This window comes from Xiphias gladius, chromosome 19, assembly GCF_016859285.1.
Source record: "Xiphias gladius isolate SHS-SW01 ecotype Sanya breed wild chromosome 19, ASM1685928v1, whole genome shotgun sequence".
NCBI classification, from domain to species: Eukaryota; Metazoa; Chordata; class Actinopteri; order Istiophoriformes; family Xiphiidae; genus Xiphias; species Xiphias gladius.
Window position 1 is genome coordinate 14,839,105 of NC_053418.1, and position 23,758 is coordinate 14,862,862.

The 23,758-nt window shown below is 41.3% G+C and overlaps 1 protein-coding gene across 4 annotated transcripts in view; it reads left to right on the forward strand.

Annotated features, from left to right (window-relative positions):
* The window catches only part of LOC120805538 (membrane-associated phosphatidylinositol transfer protein 2-like), a 42,003-nt gene that overhangs the window by 829 nt on the left and 17,416 nt on the right, over positions 1 to 23,758 (forward strand). For all 4 annotated transcript variants that reach the window (XM_040155853.1, XM_040155854.1, XM_040155855.1 and 1 more), the window contains exons 2-6: positions 15,929 to 16,170; positions 20,216 to 20,430; positions 21,116 to 21,237; positions 21,904 to 22,137; positions 22,308 to 22,643. In XM_040155853.1, the coding sequence (XP_040011787.1) occupies positions 16,093 to 16,170; positions 20,216 to 20,430; positions 21,116 to 21,237; positions 21,904 to 22,137; positions 22,308 to 22,643 (985 nt within the window). In that variant the 5' untranslated portion in view covers positions 15,929 to 16,092. The remainder of the gene's footprint in view (positions 1 to 15,928; positions 16,171 to 20,215; positions 20,431 to 21,115; positions 21,238 to 21,903; positions 22,138 to 22,307; positions 22,644 to 23,758) is intronic.

A 23,758-nucleotide genomic window follows, 5' to 3' on the forward strand; every position in this document is an offset into this window, starting at 1 on the left:
CTCAGCAGGGCCTGGCTGAGTCATTGAGGCAGTGCTGATTCGGAGGCTGTGGTGTCCCTTGTCCAGATGATGGCTGTGGTATGAGGGCAGGAGCTGCTGCATGACTACTCCGCTGTGACCCCCTGCTTTATTTCCAAAGTAGCAGTACATCTTTCCATTAGAATTGCAATCTGAGATCTATTTGTGTTTCCAGCCACTACTCAGCCTTAAAAGAACAAGATCCAGCCTGCACTTGGAGTTTGTTGCCTGAGAAGGAAATGCAGGAGACACATACGTAGAGAGGTTATTGTATTGTTTCTTGGCCTAAAGAATATTGTACTTAAAAGCACACCGGCTGCAGTTTCTCTTTGACATGTTAAAACTTGCATCCTGCCTCCTTCAAACCATAAATGGAACTTGTCTGGATTGTGTAACCCACTCAGCTGCTCTGTGATCTTAAAGATTTCATTGGCTTTGTAATTTTTTAAGTAACAGGAAGACAGAAACTGGAGTGGTGAAGTTAACTGGAAGTACAGTTTGCAAAAAAAAAATTAGATTTTTTTTTTGTTGCCATCTTTTCCTGAGCTGAATTATTATTTTTTTTTAAAACATAGAAATTTCTTTTCTGAGTCACTTTTGGTTTTTACTTTTGGATGGATCTTTAACTTATGTACCTAATATTTGATCTGAAACACACACAGCTGCTTTTGTCGCTGATTGCAACGATTAGCACACAAAGATCGTGGGAACTAGCAGGATATTCATTTGTGTTACGAGGAACTACACTCTATAAGCACACTCCACTGTTGTTGCTGCCTGTTCTTCAGTCGCTGAAGTGCTGCTGTGATGATTTAAGGGCAGACTGCTTGAAGTGAAGGCCATCGATTACAGAATCATCACCACTGATGACAGAATTCAAATCTTCCTCGTGTGACGGCGCGCAGCCTTCTTTACCAGTCATTCCTGTTATGGCCTTTAACATACAATAGAGGTTTCTCTGCTGTAAAAGATGGCGGAGCTTAAAGATATTGCCTTACCAGTTTTCTGATGCGGGACTGCTTTCCCACCCCCGAACAGACACACTCAAACAAATGCACATTAAATGTGTGAGTGCACGAGGCTACGAGGACTTAAAATGTTCATTGAGGAAGGGGACCGTACTTTCATGAAGATGCATTTCTGCTGCCAATGAAACGCAAGCCTTATATTTTTTAATATTGTTTAATACAAAAAATAAGGCTTGCAGTGGTGTCCATTGCTTACTTATTGCTAAGGTTAAAACAATGCAATCAGTATGAATTCACAAGGCAAAGCTACACAGACTTTTTGTGATGCACACTGTCTGTGTTTTTTAAGAACAATTACCCTGTTCTTACTACTATGCTACTAGTGTTCTTCCCTCAAGCCAGTTCTGCGGCATTGCAGACATGCAGAAAGGTGCATATAGGACTCCAAAAGTCTTGGAGGGGGCTCACAAGCATTCAGTGATTTCACATTAGTCCTAAACCTCATATATAAAAATACACTGTGAGTATATTTGCAAGTTTTTGAGTGCAGACATTGGGACTGGGCCATGCTGTTGGATAGATTTAATACGACGACATGTGTAATCACTCTAATCTTATTGACAGTACTCTGTCTCACATTAATTTTTAGCTCCTCTTAAAGGCACAACACCGATTTCTATTACACTAGGTTTATATAATGTTTCAGGTAAAGAGGCTTGTTACTAACCGCGACAGCAGGGCTGGTATTGTTTTCACCGTGTGAATCTGTGTCTTTGTGTGTGTGTGTGTGTGTGTGTGTGTGTTAGGTTGTGTGTGGTTATGTCATCATGGCAAAATGTGGTCCTGGAGACACCAACTGTAGAGGGAACGACCCGAGAAGCGGTTTTAAGTAGTTTGGCAGGTGTTTATATGTCTGTCTATCTGTCTGTGGACAGATTTTGTCAATGCAATAGCGTCACAACCGTGCAAGATACAGTCATGAAACTGGACAGGTGTGTAGTTGAGATCAAAATGAAGGCCGAGTTCGAAGATGGTTGTGTTCCAAGCATGGCGCCGGAAGTAGGGGGGTTGGAAGTAGGGAAGGAGCTATTGGCCCCATCACTTTACACCCCCGGCCCACATTCGTTTTAAGTTGTGGATGACTGTATCCCAGTTTCAATCATTCCCGTCCAGACATTAGGTAAAATTACAGATCATCTTGCGATGGGATGCGATATTAAATAAATCTGGCACTGGAAAATTAGAATTGGAGTTTGACACAGTCAAGATCTGAAATTGTTTGAGTTTAGTGGTTCTTTCTTGTTTTGTTTTTTTTTGTTTTTTTTGTTTTTTTGAGAATAATTATACCTGGATTTTTATATGTTTGTCTGGTTTTAACTTAGGAAAATTAAATTAATTATTCTGTGGAAAAGCATTTCTTAACCAAGGAGACAGAACGTAGTGATGTTCTTTAATAATGTTTTAATACTAATCTACAGTAAGCCAAGGAATCTTAGAAGAAGACAGTGGTTGAGAGGCTGAAACCTGAGAGCTCTTTAGCTCTTTAGCCTCTCTTGAATCTAATACACCAGACATAGTATCACACTACTGAGGGAGAAATAGTGGAGGTGATTATGAATCAGTCCATTGACTGTACAGTTGTGATTTTTTTTTTTCTTTCCCTGTTCACCAGTAGTATTTGCTAAATTACAGCAGCTCTGATGCTATTTTTAAGACGACACAAACAGCAAAAGTGGAGACACTGTGATGACCTTTTTGATAAGTGAGGATAATAATTGCAGTCAGGTACTAAGCTAATGTTTGCTCATTTGTGCCACAGAGGTCTCTTTCCATAGGACTAAAGTTAACCACCACTCCTCTAATGTTATACAGTTACAGTAGTGCCTTACAACCTCCTGATGGTCAGGAGGAAATCGCTGTGAGAATATGTAAATATATAATATGTCTGAGTGACCGTCAAGTGGAAAGAGGAGCCTTCAGCTTTTGAGCAAGTGTCCCAGCCTTGTGTGAGTATTCATAGCACTGTTTGGAGTCTTTGTGAGAGAGTCTTTTTTATTTTTTGTTTGTTTGTTTGTTTGTTTGTTTTTTTTTATTCTTACATGTGACAGGTCTTCTGCGTTCCTATTACAATCCTCAGTTTGCTTATATTTGGCTGACTGCATAAGTCAGTTATCCTGTCGCCATTAAGAATACCAATGACATATGAGTATACAGCCACTGAGAAATAACATTTTATTTGGGGAAAGAAGAAAAAGACTCGCTTCCTGTCAGTTAAAATTTGAATGACGTATTTAGCTGCTCACCACATCTCTTGGTTCCAAGTACTATTCGAGCTGATTATCAGATGTGATCACTGGCACAGGAAGAGCAGAAAAACGTCTGGTACACACAGGAAGCTTTTTGAAGAGTTACCTAAGTGGTAAACAAGGTTAAAGATTCAGCGAGGTGTGGGTTCAATTGCTGTAACATATTGTACATGTTGCACTGTAAAATATAATCATACATTCACTTGCCCATTTTGTGTGGTAATTTGACATTTTCTTAATCAGGTTGCTCCATCTCCATTGATTTTGTTAAAGCCTGTTGAACTGTTGTGTAATATTGGTGTTGCTATGTGTTATTTCTTCATAGCATTTAGTATAGTTTGGTTATTTAACCACAGGCGTGGTATAGTCATGGCATTTTGAGACTATTTGGAACTCTGTTGCATGCTGATCGCCTTCATCTTGTATCCCACCGACTATATACACACAATCACTGCCAATCCCACCCACCAAATTTTTTTAAATGAGCTTGCAGAAAGACACTAAAGGTATTAAACAGGATTCACAACAAGCCCTTCATGTTGTCTTGGACTTTATAGTCTAAATTATTTTTCCCCCAGCTAATATAACTCCCGGGTACACAGACTCTTGTCATGTTGGCGTCATTTCTTTGACAGTCAATAGAGACTGATTTTTATGGGCACTGACACCACCGGAGGTGATTTTAACAAGTTATGAGTGCATTGTCTGTTAAGAATTTTTTAAGTGTTTAATCATAAACTAGCAGTTTTGTAAAATATCCCTTGGTCTTTATTTATTGTCTCTCACAGGACGGGTCTGTTAGCTTGTTTGGTTATCAGTGCTGGAACAGGATGTAGCAGTTGGTAAAATGTCCAAACAGTTGCTCTTGGTTGTTCGGTCAGATATTTGAAATTCTCTTAACTGTTAACTGTTTTGTCCTGAAATACAAATATGATTTGAACAGTCAGGAAGAACATTACTTCCTGTTTGTTCATTCACTGCACTGCACCCACACTAGGGCTTATACGACACAACACTAGGTTCTAGGAGTCTTTTGGGCAACGGCAAGATAAAATGGTAACAGGGAACCTATTGATGTCAGAGAGTACAGCAAAATTTTGCATTTCATTACAGTTTACGATAAGTATAATCTGTGTAAGATGTTAAGACGAGTGTGACATTAGTTTGTGATATTTATTTGCAAGCACACAAATCACCACCTGCTATTTTTTTATTGATAACACTATTTTTAAATAGCAGCACGTCTTTAACGTTAGGCAGGTAATCTGGACTATTGTGGGCTCATAAATTTTCAGATATTCTGTAAGCCATATCTTCCAATATCCTGTTGATATGTTTTCTTTTTCTGCCATTGTTTTTGGTGGCGGGCAGAAAAGATCATGTTTTGCATCTGCCTAATAAACCTTGAGAAAAAAGACGGAGCTGCTAGTTAATTGATCTGCCTTTGCATCCAAGTCACAGTTTATTTTACAGCTGACTCAAGACAGCTGAAACACTAAAGTAATGTAGCACAGAGGCATTGGATGATCATGTATCCTGGGTTTAAGGGCTAGAGGGTGTCGGCAAAGAGAACGATCAGGTAGGGACCCTTCTCACTGTGAAAAATTAACTGAATGTCGGATGAATGCCTTTTCAATCATTCAGGCATTCACAGGGATTCTAAGCAGCCCTGAAAAACAACTTTTACAATTTATGATATCCTCTTCGTGGAGAATAGGGATGCATTGCCAGCTGGCGGGCTTTCGGATGGTCTAATTTTTGTTTTAATTAATCTTGAGCGGACAATCAGGCATCATGACAGTATTTCAGATGAGCCTCCATCATGCACCTGGGTGCCAGCCAAGCACTGAATGGAACACTGTTTTCTCGGCACCTCGAGCTCCAGAGACTCTGTCCTTCTCCCCGAACATGCCCTCCCACCTCAGCTCCCTTGAACAAAGCAGGTGATGCTAATATCGGTGTTGAGCTGTTGACAGGGACCACAGGGGTACAACCTGTCCCCACGCATGCCTGATGAGCCAGCTGATGAATGGCACATCACTGCTAATGCTCCTACAGTGGTGTTGTCTGGGAAATGATACCAAGACGAACGCTTTGCGCCGGTCTGCTCCATGTCGTTTTCCTTTAGGACACCAGTGTTTCTGGCAATGTGGGTGGACCCCAAAGAAAAACGGAGGTCTTTATAGCAGGTGACCATCTTCCTTTGTCCTTACTTGAGTTTTATTTTGTGGAAGAGGAATGAAGTCTTGTGCATCCTTTCAGGGAAGGGGGGTTTTGTTTCGTGTTGACATTCATCAGGCTTGTGCACAAGGTGAAATTGAGGCACTCGGACACACACCCTCTCTACCAGGAAACTTCTTAGCTCGTAAGCGGAAAGATACAATAGTATCTGTCTCTGTGAGGCAACATCCTAATCCCAGTAAATTATGTATTAACTAATCTAATCTCCAATGAGCATTGTCTGCTGTGAAGTAGAAATGTTGCTTTCATCACCCAATCACTGAAGAAAGTGCTAGTAAGTGGACCTCTTCCTGCCCACTTTTCAGGGTGTCCACATCAATTGTGAGGCTGTGGCTGAATCAAATTCTCATCAAAGTCTATTAATCACATTTTTATTTGAGCTATTTCACTATTTATCCCTACAGTTTTCATGTGAAATGCATTCCTCTTGTGTTTCGTGTCAATATAGACCAGATATGCCATTTTATATTTGTTTGTGTTCTGTCCTATCCCCAACCCCGACCCTTGCAGCGCTCTCTGACTCACATGGATCATGTAAAATGAAAGCGACAGTGCTGCTTCATGTCAGTTTACCCGCGCTCCCCTTTCTTTTCCACTGGCCACAGACACCTGATTTCTCTGAGGCTAAAAATAGACTCCTTCAGACCCTTACTCCCCCTCCTCGCTGCCCCCTCACTTCATTCCCTTTTTTCCTCCTGCAGGCTTTTTTTTTTTGAGGAGTCTCTCTGTGTTATGCCCATTCTTTGCTTCCATTTGCCAGACAAAGCGCCGCGTCTCTATTCAGAGCGGTGTATCTCTGTGTGAGAGAGATGTCAGAATCCTTTATGCTGTACTGATTAGACTGATAGAGAGTTTCTGGTTTATATAGGCTCTGGCTCTGATAATAAAATCCCAAGGTGATAAAACTGGGTTTTCCACAGAGCTGGAAACCTGTACTCAGAAACCAATGAAATGTTGGCCAAAGTTGTAGGACCATGAGCAGCTTTGAAAACGGCCTTTTATGGTCAGTGTGGGAGAAGGCTTCTGTCTTTGGTCATCGGGTAGAACACTTTTTGGAATCACACAATATTTGTGCTGCACAAGAGGGTTTGAGGTATTTCACGAAAGGGCAAATAGACAGCCTCAGTTTTTTATGAGCAAGTTTCTTATGTATTGATAGTTAATAAACCTTGATGCATGGTTTCCTCTAAATGAATACAGGCCTACTCCCTGAACCATGACTCAATGATTAAACTTTCTTTAAACCAGAAACTTAAAACAGAAGAACACTGTATAAAAGCAGTAGCATAGAAAGGTGGGGATTGTTGTGTTGAGATCAGAGTTGTTTCTCGTCCCTCCTTTTATGAATTTATTGGTTGGGGACTTTTGCATTCAGTTAAACGAAAAACAAAAAAAACCCGTTAGTCAGTCTAATAAATACAAATATTAAATACCATTTAAACTTCCCCTTTCCCCTGAATATTAGTATTCTTTTTCTTCACATTCTTCTAACTCACTGCTACATCTTTGAAGTCGGAGCTATTGGTAGTCTACTAAATTAATATTAAACTATAAAGAGAGAACTTGCATCATAATTGAACATGGCGTAGAGTATATTTTTAGTTCTCCAAGTGAGGCAGGTAGTGACATTATTTTAGACCAAAGTACACTATTGGCAATAAATATTAAGTGCTTTGATTTTAACCAGCATGTTAGATCTGTGAAGCCCACGTAGCTGTGGCTTATGGTTTAGCTAATGTGTGTCACACCCACCACTTTATTTTAATCCTGCAATCTGTTATATAGAGAATTGTTATCTACATGTTTCACAGTAGCATATATTTAGGTTGACACTATGGTAGAAAATGTGATCATTGCTCGTGGCTGCTGTAGCCAGAAGACAGAAAGCTGAGTTCAGTGCAAATGAGCCGTGGTGGGGAAGAACAGAGACGGACAAAAGTGAAAGTGGAGACAGGAGAAAACAGGAGAAAGAAGTATCTGCCCCAGCAGCGTCTGGTCTCTATTTTCCTCGTCACTCTGACTTCATCTTGGCAACCAATAAGGAAAGGGCCCTCTGTGTCTCCATGGTAACCCCCTCTTTTCAAGCAGTGATGGAGAGGATAAAGGGGCAGGAAAGGAAATGCATTTTGGCTTCAGGCGAAACATTTTTCAAGTTTTTTAGAGTATAATCCATTTAATTTCTCTTCTTCAACATAGTTATTCAAAAAAAGTTGCATTGCAACTTATGAGAGTGCTACTGAAGTTTTTTTTCAATGTGCGGAAACGAAAAATAGACTGAATAGACATTACTTTTTTGGGTTTATGCCACTATTTTCTAAAATGTGTGCTATAAACTGCTACACACATTTGACACTTATGAAGTTTGCCTTATCCTTCTCTTTGCGTACGGCCGTTTGCTGACAGATCTTATGAATATCTAACATTTATCCAGGCTCAAGTTTCCAGATTTTGGATATGGTCCTACCAATAAAACAAGTTATACTCACTATACTTCATTTTGCGTCATTTTTTTAAACTTTTCATCTCAAATGCGCATCTCAAATAACTCCTTTTGAGTTATTACAAATGGGTTGATTGTCAGTCAAATCATACGGTCCGAAACATGTGAGAATCTGCCTGGATTCTGCCATAGACTGATAATGTAGGTATTGTCTCACTGCAGTCTCAGCCACATCACTGTGGTATTTCCTAGAGTCAAAGCCACTTTGCACTATTGTGAGAGATTGCTAGGGGCAGTGATACTGGAAATCCATTAGTTGGTATTCCTCCAAGCCTTTGTGTCAAGCTTTTGGGCTGTCAGTGGTGAGCAAGTACTCAGCAATAGGCTTCACATTGGCAAGAAGGCCTTGATTTGTATCAGCATCCTCTTGCTACCAGACACTCAGCGTGGCTGATGGAGATGTTTGAGAGAGATTGTCTAGGTCTACAAAAGCATTTCCTGTGGTCTGTTGGTTACATGAATTAACTAATGGGGTGGACAGAATGCTAGGGTAGCAATGCTTCCCTTTTCTGTATCTGTCCAAGTTACATAAGACCGCTCTCTGCGCAGTTGATTTAGGCTGTCTGAGCGCTCGGAGAGAATGACAGCGAGGGGAGATCCTCATTTAACCTTGGTACATAACTGATTAATCCAAGTGTAATTTGCATATAAGGTCATTTAATTTTGGAGTTCAGAGTGAAGTGTGGCGTTGATTAGAGATAGAGTTGGTATGTAGGGGGCTCGTTTTGGAAAATGGTGTGCTGATGAGCATCACTGAAGCATAAAAAAACAATGATTCCACTTATTAAAGCAGCTTAAAGTTCTCAGCAGTCACTGGGCACCAGATTTATTTATGTCAAATTTTAATTACATGCTATGGGGGTATCTAATCTAACCCTTTACTTATTTTCCACTGGTTCAGAGCTTTACATGTCGTGACGTTCACTGATCTGCCTTGGAGTGAGCTTATATTTGCAGATACGTTTTGTAGAGCTATTTTCATGAAACTTACTATCGAAGCATATATTTGTAAGTTAGTTAGAAATGTCAAAAATAGCTGATATTGTAGCAACTATATTTCAGGTGTGGCTTTTCTTTATAATCTTATTTTAGTCCATGTAACTTTTTCAAGCAGTAAATGATTAGTTTTGATATACTTTAGATGTACTATCTCTTATGCCATAAAAGTTAAGAATGTCTTGCCTTGTCTGTATGTAGACTAAAACTCGTAGTTAGTTGATGATTAACACTTTATTTGGCTGGTTATTAATCCTGCAGTAATCTTCTCTGTAAACCTCTGCTTTCCTCACGACACTACATTCTTCACTGTGACTGTGGTTCTTGTTCTTTCCCGCCCTGTGTAAAGGAGGATCATTTTTAGGAGCAGTCTTTACTTGCACGAGTACTGTAGGAGGGAGAGGATGAAGAGAAGGAGGAGGAATGCAATGGAGGAGATGCTCACAGGGTGTCGAATATTTTTAGCTTTCCCCTTGTACTTGGATGATGAGTAAAGAACAAGGGCAGATTGTGCATCCACCCTCTTTAGCCTGTGGAGGAGCATGGACCTGAGGGACAGGAAGAGTGATGGCCTTAATCTAGGGCGCATCCTGGAGCTTACTGTACTTACACTATGTGGCACAAGATGATGCATCACTATTTATTATGATTTGCATTTTTTATCTCTTGCGTTTTACATGACCAAACTTCTCTGCCAGCATATGGCACTGCTAGTGTCTGTGGTTACTCATGTTGTTGCAGCATTTCTTTGTGGCGTACTCATCTTTGATAGTAAGAGATCTGATGTTAGGGGATCACATTCTGTTTCATCTACACTGGTCTGTTTTGTTAGCTCAGCCTCCGTTTAAATTGAGTCTGTGATACAGACTAAATAATGGATCACTTAGAATGTTTTCCCTGCTCTTGCTCCTCCTGCCTTTGAGTTTTGCATTGTGTGATATAGCATGCAAACAATCCTGACCACTTTTTAAATATGGAGAAAAGATAAATGTTTGCTCACCCCTTCCCTGCTTTATTGAAGTCAAACAAAGCACGAAATGGTCTTTGTCAGATAGCCTCCACCCAATGCACACCTGTATACTGTTTAGAAATATTCTAGTTGCTGTCCCATGGAGTATTTCAAATGGGTAGAGATAAAAATATCTTGTATCAAGGCTAAAACGGTTGATTAATACCCTGCACATTCACAAATGTAGTACAGATAAAAGTTGTAGCTCCCCATGTTACCATTGAACACCTTAATACAAATAGATTTATAGATGAAAATAAAAGTAGTCATTCTTGAGGTAAGAGTGCATATCCCGTTCTTCATTAAGCCCTAAGGGGGGGCAGGTTTTGTTGGGTGTAAATCAATTTTGTAATCGGTACTAAATAGTTTATATTTTTTACAGTTATACCCCTGATTAATGATTCAATAAATTTACACTTATTAGATACTCCATGGGACAGAGAAGTCTAGTCTTTGTACATTGCGCTTGTTTGAAATATGCTTCATGGCCTCCTTGGTCATTGCAGGTGGATGGTAAACTCCATTGCTCTGGCCACGTAGTGCACACGGCCCACAGCCCGACACGAACAGCATTATCTTAAGCCTTTTGACATTTTAACTGGATTGGTGGATAAACCCATTAGCTCAATCAAGGGGTTCTTGTCACAGGCTGAGGCTGTGTTTGCAGCGGTTGTCATAGCTGAAGTTGTCTCTGCAGTGTCAAGGAAATGTTGTGTGAAATGGATCTATGGTATTTTAGGCAGTCCAGGGGCTAACCTTTTCCACTTGTATTCTAAAGGCGTCTTGTCTCCAGTCAGGCATGAGGGAACTCCCCCCGCCACCTACCCCCTCAAACCCCCCTCGCCCACCTCACTCCCAAATCCCCAGCAGCTTTGGGATTCACCACCTCCTCTGTTGCTCCGCCTCAAGTGATGCTCTTTAAAACAGGGCTAAATTTAAAAAGTGCCACCATTGTGGCCTTTGGGAAAAAGCTTCGTATGAGCATGTTCTACTTTTTGAAAGACCCAACTGTTGCTCCCTGTCCTGTGGTCAGCCTGTTTGCTGTGCATATAGCTTTCAGTCCTAAGCTATATGTTGTACCTTGAGACAGAATCAGTAATGCCAATTTCACTTTGTGGTACAGAGCAGCCTGAGGGGGGCAAGGAAATTGGATCTCAGAGTGAAAGGAAGATTAAATGTTTAGGTTGATGCAAAAGCCTTTGGTCTGTGACGGATAATCCAGTGTTTGCAATGTGGAGTAAGCAGGTTTCAACTGTTTAAGTCAGACACTTATCCCTGTTTAGAGGTGAGCAGATGTGCAAATCTTTCAGCGCTTGATTGTTTTTACCAGCTCTTGCAGTCACACAGATGTCACTGTAACTACAGGCACTATCCTTATGGCTCATGTGGTATTAGGCATCATGTTATCTGGAAAGTTCCATTGGATTGACCGATGTCTGTCCTGTGCCTCTGGAGAAGCTTTTAGCTGATGTGTAGTGGTTAATTCAGCTTTGAAATAGATATAGAAGTGAAAAACGTGTGATTTTAAACAGTCATGCTCTTGGCTAGAGGAATGATCAGTTACTCTGATGGTTCATCATACCTTCTTAGGGTCAAAGATGCGGTGGTTGCAGCATTATACACCTCAGGGTGCACTGTCCTGCCACAGCTGGACACATTTAACGCTCTAAAAAAGCGGTGGTGGGCAGAGGTACAAAACACAGTCCTACTCAAGGTATGTTGTAGCTATTGTTGGCTTCAGTTTTGTCGAAACAGGAGCAGGAACATTGGAGGCTGCTTTGTGATGAGTGCTGTGCATTGGCGTGTGCTGCTATTGCGTCACTGCCTAGAGGGGGGCAGAGACTGTATTTTTAGAAGGGAATGAGCATATTCTCTGAACAAACAACGTCAAGCACTCTGCTTGCGTATGGTAGGATTATTGTGACCGGGCTATTTTTAAACTCTGTGTGTGAGAGGGCTTTTTCTGGGTCAAGCATGGTGCCAGTACTCTCTCGAGGCTGCTGGTGGATTGAGCATTACAGGTCCTTTGCTGTGCACAGCATCTGCATCAGTCACAAAGGAAAGAGTCAGAGAGATACAGGTTTAAACCATCAATGAGTTATGGCATTTCAGATAGGTCTGAGTCTGCGATACTGCTGTAGAGGAGATGTATTGATTATATTTGAGGAGAAGTTAGAAGGCTTCATTAATCTGCAGTATATCCTTAAAGGAGAAGGTATTGCATACTAAATCTAAGCCACAGCCATAATGCTTAAATATGTGCATGCTGTGTTATCATTTAATCAAGTTTAAGTATCCACATCATAAAACGACACTACTAATAAACACAGGAAAAATCTGTAACAAACACATGTTATGGGAGCCAGTTTGGTTGTGTCCGTCTTTGGCAGTTGCTCCCATAAGCTAGAAAAACAGTATGCTACAAGATTTTCATATTTTACTAAAAGCAATGTTGAAACTAAAAGTTAAAATGGTTTATCTCAAGAAACAGAATGGAACACATTGTAGGAAGGGGAAAGCTGAAACTTAAATGAACATAGAATCCCGCTTAACAAGTCTGTAAAAGACCAGGTTTCTTTTTAAATGTTTTTGTCTCTTTTAAACATTTTTGTCCCAGCTAGTCACTTACTGCAAGGCAACGTGTATTATTGACAACCACGTTGACATGAATGTGTCCCCCATTTGTGAAAATTAATTTATAATAACAAATACAAACATGGATTGTCATATATTCCTGATATTTTGAACACAAAGGCCAAATATCTGTGAGTATGTATGTATATGTTTATGTATATATGTATGTATGTCGATGTATGTGTGTATATATGTATGCGTGTATGTGTGTATATGCGTGTATGTGTGTATGTGTGTGTATACGTGTATATGTGTGTGTATACGTGTATATGTGTGTGTATATATGTGTGTGTGTATATGTGTGTGTGTGTATATATATACTAAAATTGCTAAAACTAATAAATTAATCATAAACCTAAAATTAATTGGAAAAATACAACCACTGAAATTTGTTTCATAAAAAAATGGAACATTAAAACTTAAAAACCAAGTAAAGCAAAAATTAAAAAAGAAAAAAATTTATAAGCTACTCAGAATTGATTTTCTGTAACAATTAGTTCATCAGTGGATTGAAGGAATAATGTCAAACATATGTCGCTCTCTCTTCTTAGATGTGAGGATTTGCTGCCTTTTCCTAATTTAATATATTTTATATTGATTCGACTTTAGACTGTTGTTTGAGCAAAACAATCAATTTGAATACCTCAGCGTGGTTTTTGAGAAATCGTTGTTGGACTTTTTTACTAATTTCTGACATTTTATTGACTAAATAATTAGTGGATTAATCAAATCAACAGACAAATTTATAATAAAGATAATAGTTAGTTGCAGCGCTAACAAACAGCAAAACTGTCATAAACCTGCTTAGCATTTGGGCACATAATTCACATACACCAGCATCTCTACAAATCCCTGTACAGTATCATCACTGCAGGCTCCTAATACATCCTCCTGCTAGATAGAGTAATGCTATGACTGCACGGGGTCCCTGTGTTATGCTGCCTGTAGCTTTTCCTGTCTCTCTTTACATACCTGGTGTCACTCCCTTGTATGTGGGTTGCCTGTCGGTGGCAGCTTGTTGGGCTTTGATTCACACAGTTGTCTTTCTCCGGCAGATAATCAGACAGTAAAAGTCTGTCTTACCATGTTGAACTGAATGACTTCCAGTCAGTACAGATGTCACATCCAGAATCGCTGGCCCAGAGCAAATTCTCAGAAACACTCAGAAGTTTGTTGCAGGATCAGTTGCGACCCGCATTCAAACTGTTGTATGAATTGTTGAACCATGCCTCAAGTAGTTTGTGAAGCTGTTTATCATCAGCACTGTCAACAAGGATTAGCACTGTGACCTTCCCCTTTCTAGCCTACCTCTAACATCTAGAGGCCTCTCAGGCTCCTGAGCCACAAGCTTTTCTGTGGGCCTCTCCAGCCAGCCTAGTTTTATCCCAGCCCTTCCCAAAGGTGCAGTTATTTTCAGTAAAACGTGGCGTTCTGCTCCGATTTTGTCAATGCGTTGTTTTTCTACGTAAAGCAAAGATATGAAAAGTGTATTGAAGACAATGTTACCCTCTTTTCACCAGTGCACCTCCCAGTCTATTAGGAAGCACCTGGTCCAGGTTGAAAAGTTAGACAGGCTGCATCTGTGTCTTGGCAGTGCGTCAGACGCATTAGGTGAATGTGTCTTCAGTGGGGAGTTGTGGGGGCGAGCACTCAATAGGTGGAAGACCGAAACCCTTGGTTACACCAAAGCTGGCCTTTGTTCCCTGGATAAGTGACGCAGTGGGAATATTAGTGTGATTAGTGTGATTAGACCGAATGGCTGGTTGCCAGAGCGAGGTCCAGTTGCTGCCATAGGTCAGAAACGAGCGATTATTGGGGTTATGCAATGTTGTGTAGTCACATTTGTAGTCACAGCCCAATGCAGGCTGTGCCAGGACAATGTTGTTGTCTTCCCTCACACGTAGTGCACTGTACAGTACAGTCTCCTCAGCACCAAGACTGAGATCCTGTCCACTGTGATTCCACCAGATGTAGCTGAGACTGCACAGACTGAACTATCCCTTCGTGACTAGTCTTTTAAATCTTTTTTGTTCAATTATTAACAGGAGTGTAGTTTCATTTTTTTTTTTTTTTTAAACTTTCTCTAGATATATAAAAATATAACCTAGGATTAAGCCTGTAACTGTTTTCCACTTCAAGGACTGAGGTTACTTTTCTTTTAAAAAATATATAATAATAAATATATAATAATGTGCTTCTTGTGTGTGCCATCACTCATTTCAGAGTTCTTTCAACTAGTTGATATCTCCCCTTTCCTTATTGACTCCTCTTCAGTTAATGTGTCACCTTAGCTGTCACCTGTGATATTTAATTTAGATAAACTCCCACTACAGCGCAGCACAATGCTGTACAGTCATGATCTTGTTTTGTACTCGCTTGGCTTTGGAGAGTTGTTCTTCCCTCAGCGGTCAAAGCAGACTTCTGCAACTCACACCACCCACACGTTGCGTATGTATAGCCTACACCTACCCCTATCCAATGCCCAGTGGTTTGAAAACAATGCTTTGTGTAATTCTAATGCTGCTATTTGTGAAACCTCGATCATGCACAGGGGGCTCTTACAATGTTATGTAATGCTCCACTCAACTGTAATCCCTCTTATGCTGAGTGAGCCCCCCATGTGACGGTGCTGAAGGGGTTGGGAGAGACAGGGTGGCTGTTGGGACTGTCAGCAAGGCACGGGTGCGTTCCGTAGACTCCAGCCACCCGCCTCCCCACAAACACACAAACACACATGCACACACACACACACGGAGCTGTGGCCTGTGTATAAGAAGAGAAGTTTATCCTGGGAAGTGCCTTACTTGGATCTGAAATGCTCGATGGAGACACAGCGCTGCTGCTCGTCCTCGATACCAAGGATTGGACCAGACATACACTAACTACATTGAGCATATATTCTGAATGATGCTCCGGCTCTTCTCTCCTTTTCATCTGCGTGTGAGCCACGATGTTAAATATTTGTTCTTGGTTGTGTATATAAGAGTCGTCCAGCTTCTGAAATTAGTCTGTGTGCTTTTATCTTTTGCTTATGATGAATCTTATTGGTGATTGAAGCTGGCTTCTGCTTTTGAGTGATGGATATTGATGAAGAACTGTTTGAAGAACCATTAAGTATTTTTGGATATCCAACATCAGGCTTAACATCATGTTTTGACTATAACAAACATCAGTGATCGGATGCTTGTCGGTATTTATTTTTAAATTTATTCACAGCTTAAGTATTTCATGCTCTCATTTGCTTCTTCCCCCACAGGAACCATCAATGTGGACTTCAGCTGGTGATTTGACGAGTCACATATAGGAGCCCCCGGAGTCTCTCCTGTCCCCTCTCCCCCTCCCTTCCCTCTGTCCCTCCCTCCCCCCTTCCCTTGTCAGTCTTTTCCCTGATCCCCCTCCTCCCCCTCTCCAAGCTTCACCATGCTTATCAAGGAGTATCGCATCCCCATGCCCATGAGTGTGGAGGAGTATCGCATCGCCCAGCTCTATATGATCCAGGTGAGGTCACAACGCCATGTTGCCCACCAAATTCTCACCCACCTGGCCAAACAAGCAGGCAAAGAGGAGATAAATTAACGCAGGGGATTTTTCAAGAGTGCGATCGTAGGGTGCCCAATTATGAAACGGTTGGTCACATGGTGTCCGGTGCTGGTGGAGTAACAGAACAAAGAGAGCTTGTGTGCTGATAGATTATCCAAATTAAACTCTCTGAAGCTGGCTGTTTCCATTCGTCATAGACTGCATGTTTGTTCAGAAGGAGGTTGGGGGCACCCTGCTTTCTTATTGCACACACATACTTTACGCTGGAGATGGATATACGGCTTTGTCTGTGTCAGATGGTTTCATTTGAGACTGAGGGTGTGTGTAAGAGCGTTAGGGTTTACAGCTGCTAGCAGGAAAGGATGATTTATACACTTTTAGTTATTCTATGTGGCAACATATTTTCTCTTATATTCATAGCGCATTGTCAATTGAAATCAGCAGCTAAATCTAATAAATTCAGTGTCCCTTTAAAGCCACACAGAGCAACAAACGGACCCTGAAGTACATGTACTTAAGTGTCACCCAGCTCATATTCTTCACATATATTTCAGTTAGGTGATCATACATGGCAGCTGCAGCCCTCAGGGAGAAGCTCCATTGAAGAAGGTAAAAACTTGAGTAAGGAAACCCCAGCATGCCTACAAGCTGTTGACCAACCACAGAGAGGTTTCTCCAACAACACTTGATGTTACACCCAAATTAATGAGCGACATAGTTGGCTAAAATTAACATCCGCCCACTGGTATAACAATACTACAACCCAGGCTACAGCTTTCTTCACCTGTATTGTCTCAGAGAGCCTCTCCTTTTTTTTCTTGGTGCTACAGTTTGTCTGAAAGTGTTTCTGACATTCTCCGAATACCAACTTTAGTTGTAGTAATGTTGTATCATTGTAAAGACATTTCTTTGTCCTCTCTGGACAAATGGAAATAATATTTGATGATTACAGCACAAGTCCAAGAGTATATTGGTCTCAGACTTTTCATTTGACAACCTTGCCTGTCGGTCTGTTGTTTTTCTGCATATCTTCCCTGCAGTGTACCAAACAGACAGGTAATTCAGTTGAGCTGTAGATGGCTGGGAACATGACTCAGCTGGCATGCCCCAAAGCAAGCAGACGTCTCAAACTAGTCAGTGCACCACACTTCTGCACACTTGATCATTTCTTTGGCACCTTTGCTGTAGTGGACAGTGTATTGTTGAGAATTATTAATTATGCGAAACACATAACTACAGTATCTGTTCTGACCTGATGTGCTCCCAGATCCTCTACATACCCTGTGTAAGATTTTGTCATACAGGACATTGTGCAAAACGTGACACAAACGTGCAAGCAGGATTACACAAAGTCTAGCTATCCGTATAAAAAAAAAAAAAAAAAAAAACGGTGCATATCCTATGTGCACTCTTAAGCATGTAAACAATTCACAGGAAGAGGAATTCTTACATTAGTGACCCATAGTTACCTTTCCCCCTGACCTCACTCTCTCTGCCCAGCCTCGTCGCTGTGAGGCTTCTATCACTATGGCAACCATGACATCAGCAACGTGCCGGTGGTCAGGTTTTTGTTCAAGAGAGGGGGTGAATAAAAAGAGGAAGTGGAGGAGACTGCAAAGGAGGGAGGGGAAGAAATGAGAGAGTGGGTGGAAGGAAAAGAGAGAGGGCTATATTCTGAGCAGAGAGGAAACGAGGATTTTGCTGGTGTCTGTAGATACCCTCACTTCATTGCTGTATGTTGCCAGGGCAACTGCAGCTTGTAGGCCTGCCTGCCTGCCTGCAATCCATCCCCGGTGTAAGCCTCATGGATGAAGTCAGGGCCTTAGGACAGTCTGGCCATATCTGCACCTCAGCAGGCAACGCCCCACCCCATCTCTTCTCTCACCTGCTTTCCTTTACCCTAACAACACCGCTCTCTTAATCTATAGCTTATTGTAAATTTTATCATCACTGCATAGGTAGATGCAGTAATGTACAAAGCAAATGCGGAAATTAAATATGAGAGGATCTCACTGTGTCTCATTAATTCGCACACATCCATCATGTTCTAACTAAGCAACTGTATCCATGTAGTTAAGTGAAAAGCAGCAATTCAAACAGGAAACACGCATCACTAACTTGACAGCAGGAGGAAAAAAACCAGGATATGACTCCTATCCTGTAAGAGCTGTCGCATCTAAACACATACAGTGGGGTTTCATGGTGATTGTAAGTGTCTGATGGCTGTTCAAAGACAGGTGAGCGTGAAAGAGAGAGCGAGTGCTATGTGGCAGAGGTTTTAGGGCAGGACTTGAACTCACAACACAGTGGGCACTTTGTCTTTGTGCACTGAGCCAAAATGGATTTTACAGTAGTACGGAAGCCAGTCGACGCACTTGCGAAATGTCTTGAAATCTCCCTTCATTTCTGTTCTCCCACAGGTTTAGTTTACATCTGTACGCAAATTAACACAGCACACTGTTTTTATTAGTAATCTAACATTACATTCAGTGTTCATTTAACATTAAACTTGTGAACTACTCCCTCACTTCCCCTTCTACTTTAAGGAAACAGCTGAGCCCTGGCCAGTGTTTTGTAATCTTTCTCTGGATGAACTGGAGAGAATAATCCATTGCTCCAGGGGGGAGAAGAAGGGACAATGCTTTTGACAGGCTACAGTAACCTGTCAGCAACCAAATTAAAGGGACAGTCGACTGCAAAACACAGGGAAACTAATTTTTCCCTCTTACCTGGACTGATGCCTTTACGTCCAGATATCATTTGGCAACATTTGGAGCTGTCAGCTGTATACAAAGGAAAATAATCACATTAGGAAAACTCAGAATCAATTTCTTTTTCCAAATATAATGTTGATTGTGCTCACAATAATGCAACTGACTTTATTGTGAGCACTCTAATTGAAAAACCAGCTGATAGTTCTCTGCATAAGTGGGAAGATATGTTGTATTGTGTTTTAGGTGAACTCTTCCTTTACATTATTTCTTAAAATTGTTACTCTGTGTAGACACATAATTTGTTCGTTCATGTGTCTATTTCTTGGTGGCATACATTTTCATAGTGCTTGTATGCGCACATTACACTGTAAACTTGACATTTACATCAGCTATGTTCCAACATGTTGTGTACTGGCTGCTGTGGTGTCTGTGCTGTGTCTTCGGAGCTGTGTCTGGGCTGTTGAGAGCAGAGCGGGTGGCTAATGAATGACCTGTCAGAGGTAATGAGGTCCGGAGTGCTGGCTGCCTCATGGCTTCCTCTTCCCTACTCCACTGATTCACTGCCTCGCTTGTGTCGCCTCTCACCACTGGTCTGACTGGAGAAATCTGTCTCCCTATTATCCCGGCACTGTACTAAATACTGCGTCAGACGTACTTTGAGCTGTATGTAGAAAGACTGGACAACGACAAAAAGAAAAGATGATACATCAGTGATCTCTGACATTTATGGTCCTTGCTCTTTGCTCCCTGTGTTTTCAATATCGTCAGCACTTGGACTATGCTCTGCTGTCAAGGTTTCCTGTTTTGTTGATTTCATAACCATCACAAATCATCCTCTTGCCATGCCACACATTCTTGTCTTTGAAGCTTGGAGTCACCTAGCTGTTGCTCCACTCAACTGCATCTGCAGTGTCCACCCAGGCTCTCTCCCTCTGTGCACCTGGAATGTAAATATGGGAAAGGTGTAGCTCCATGGGCTTGTTTTTGGGCATCCTGATTTGCAATTCAGCGGTGACAGAGCTTTCAGGAGGCTATTCATTTAGGTGCCTGTGCTCTTGTTGTAACAATTGTGTCATAAGGATGAGACACCCTTCAAATTCTTATCTGCAAAAAGCACAATATCCATTCATTCATTTGTTTGTTTCAGTTCATTTTTAAATATATGTTTCAGATTAAGGGAAAAATTTGTATTCATATTTTTAAATGCAACACTCCCTTTACAGTACAGTGCTTATATGCAAACCTTGCCAACTTCAACTTCATTTCTTCTTCATTTCTTCTTCTTCCAGAAAAAAAGCAGAGAAGAGAGCTGTGGTGAAGGTAGTGGGGTGGAGATCCTAGAGAATAAGCCCTACACAGATGGACCAGGTGGGACAGGCCAGTACACCCACAAGGTCTACCACATTGGCATGCACATTCCTAGCTGGTTCCGCTCCATCTTGCCCAAAGCAGCACTGAGGGTTGAAGAGGAGTCCTGGAACGCCTACCCTTACACCCGCACAAGGTGAGGTTATCTTCTGCATGAAGGCCACCTCCACACCCCTTTAGAGCGGTAGTGAGAGTGCATTAAACTCTGCTAAGGCTGCATAAAAACTCTAAATTTCTTATTTTTGGTAATAGAAATATATGTGTCTAACTGCTGCAGCTGGTAGGTGCACACACATTTAAAGACAAAAATTCAACCCCTCCCTCAGTAAAAGCCAAGAGAAAATAAAGACCTCAGAGGAAATTGTAAGAATATTCCCTAGCAGACCATCATATCGGCGTGTGGCCAGCATCGCTCCCAGGCTGTTAGATCTTGATGGCCTCTCATTCTCTATGTGTCAGTCTATTTGTCTAAGTGGGGCCTGGCAAACACAGAGACGTGAAGGTGCTGAAAAGAGATGTGCCCTTGACAATACTGTCAGGATATTGATAGACTACATGTGCATGTTGACACATCTATTCAACCGGTGACAGCTTTGCTCTCATTGCCAACAGATGGGCAAGGCTCACACATATTCTATCCTCAGCACTGAGAGGGTATTGTCACTCTTGATAAAATAGTTCTGATCTTGAGCCATTCAGTTTAAAAATATGTTTCTGAAAGAAGACAGATGTGAACCCATAATGCACTCTTGGTTTGTTGGGACAATTGTTCTGTGTCTGTTTGTTGTTTTTACTTAATTTTGTTGCCTCTTCTCTTTCAGATACACCTGTCCCTTTGTTGAGAAGTTCTCCATTGACATTGAAACCTACTATAAACCCGACACAGGCAACCAAGCAGATGTCTTCAATATGTCTGCAGCAGAGAAAAGACAGAGGGCCATTGGTGAGACCATTTGGTATTAATCCTGAACCATTACAACACCGTAAACTCAGATATTAAAACGCTACTTCATTTGTATCGGGCTACATTAACTTTCGAAGTTCACCACATAGCAAGGTCAGTATACTGTACATGTTCTACCGTGTACCTACATTGGAGAACTATACAGAAAGTAATAAGCTTATCCAGCAATAGTTATTTATGTTGAGAGGTTAGTACTGGTTGGTTTTAGACTGATGGTGTCTTGACATCTGCCCTCTTTTTTTTTCTCAAACATAAGCAGCAGGGTAGGCCCACTTGTGGCACTTTAATGGTACTGCATCTGTTCTTTTCTGAGGTTGACAGCATGATTGCCCATCGAAGATGAAGGTGCTCAGAAATGAATGGTTTTAGGGCATGCAGTGACCCAGTTACAACAGTGGCTGTAATAATTTTAATCAGTCATTCATTCTTGTATTTGCCTGTCAGCCAGAAATTCAGTTGTAAAAGGAATTTCAAGACTTTAAACACAAACCCATACAAGTTCTACTACCCCAACCACTTATGTACACATCATGACATGATATTACAGACACTGGAACCAAACAGAATATGTATTATCGGTGCACTAGAATCAAAACACCTGGCTATATTAGTCATTGCTCTCTGAATATGAATTGTCTCCTTCAGACCCAATCGACATAGTGACAGATCCCATCCCCCCTCATGAGTATAAAGCAGAGGAGGACCCACGGCTCTACAAATCAGTTAAGACCCAGAGGGGCCCTCTGCAAGACGACTGGATAGAAGAGTACAACAATAACCCAGGGAAGACCCCCATCATGTGTGCCTACAAACTGTGCAAGGTGGAGTTCCGCTACTGGGGGATGCAGTCAAAGATTGAACGCTTCATTCACGATGTTGGTGAGTAAATGGTCACAGATGTCTAAAGTATTTAACGTAATGTGATAGTTTGCTACTTTTACTAACAGTATATTTTGATAGGTGTTTGATTCAGTTCAGTTCATCTAAGTGCATAAACCTTAGGATTTTCCATGTTTAGTGTGTAATATCTCCCATCATCTCCTCCCCAGGACTGAGAAAGGTGATGGTGCGTGCCCACCGGCAGGCCTGGTGCTGGCAGGATGAGTGGTACGGTCTGACCATGGACGACATCAGACAGCTGGAGCTGGAAACCCAGCTGACTCTGGCCCGGAAAATGGCCCAGTTCAGCCAGGCAGAGGAGGCCACCGAGGCCAACGGAGGTTCTCCGTCTCCAGACAAAGACCAAGAGGTTAAGGAGGCGATCAGCTCCATTGAAGCTGAGGAGGTGGTTGTCAGCTCAGGAGGAGAGACTCTCCAGCCACGAGGTGTACTCACCAAGCAGTGGTCCACCTCCTCCCGATCATCCCGCTCCTCCAAGAGAGGAGGTGAGGAGCATGCCATGCTCATCTATTCACCTGTGTCACCTCTGTGTATTATAGCGTGTGAGACTGGCACTGGTGTGACAGGTATCAGAGGATCCTGCATTCATTATGTATGTCTCATCCCTATATGGTTTGTCATCCTCTTTTACTCTGTAGCTCTGCACATAATCCTTCCTTTACACATTATCACATCTGTATTTACACTTCATCATGCCTTGAAGCTGTATTTGTTCAGTCTGCCACCTGACTCCTTTCCACCTTAGAGGCGGAGGTACACTAGCTAAAAAGTCAAACTTTTCCATAAGTAAAAAAATAAAAAGTCAGTTGTGATATTTGCGGCCCGTCAACACTGGAAGCTACTATGTGAAGAAATCAACAAGCCAACTGCCAAGCTTGTGCAAAGCCAAAGAAGCACTTTGCTTTTTGTAAGATTTTTTTTTTCTTTCTGTCATTTCTATGTAGTAGAGTATAATGATACTCCTCCCAAAAGGAGTCTTTGAGTATCAAACACTCCCCGCCCTGTAAGGTTAAGAAGTAGCTGTTAAAAGTTATTAGTTTGTTTTTTGTAAAGCTCTGCAGCTGTGGTTGAATTCATGTTACAATGGATTCCTATGACGACAAGATTTTTAAGGTGGGGGTCTCAAAACATCCAGAAAAACTTCTCAAAACAATTCTTCAGGCTAATGCTTTCTGCAGTCCGTTTGTATGCTCCGTACATTACAAAAAAACGTAATTTTGCCAAAATATAGCTAAATTCACTAACTCTCTAACTCCACAGAAAGTAGAGTAATGGCTATATTTAAGAAAATTCTACCACCATCAACCCACATACATTCAAGCTGACCACAGCCACAGGTGTTAGTGGAAAAACAATTTAAAAAATTTTAACAACCACCTTTTTAAAGGCGTTTGATTCTCAAAAGATCTAACTCCATTAAAAAAAGTGAAGTGACATCAGTGGGGCTAACTGGTTCATCTCTTCCAAAGGACAGATGATATTGTTGAAAGATGCAAACAGTGAAGTAAGAAATGCATTGCCAACCTAATAAGTTGATATTATTTTCCAAACTCCATACCTTTGACTTAATTATGATGGAAGTCCAATACATTACAATACA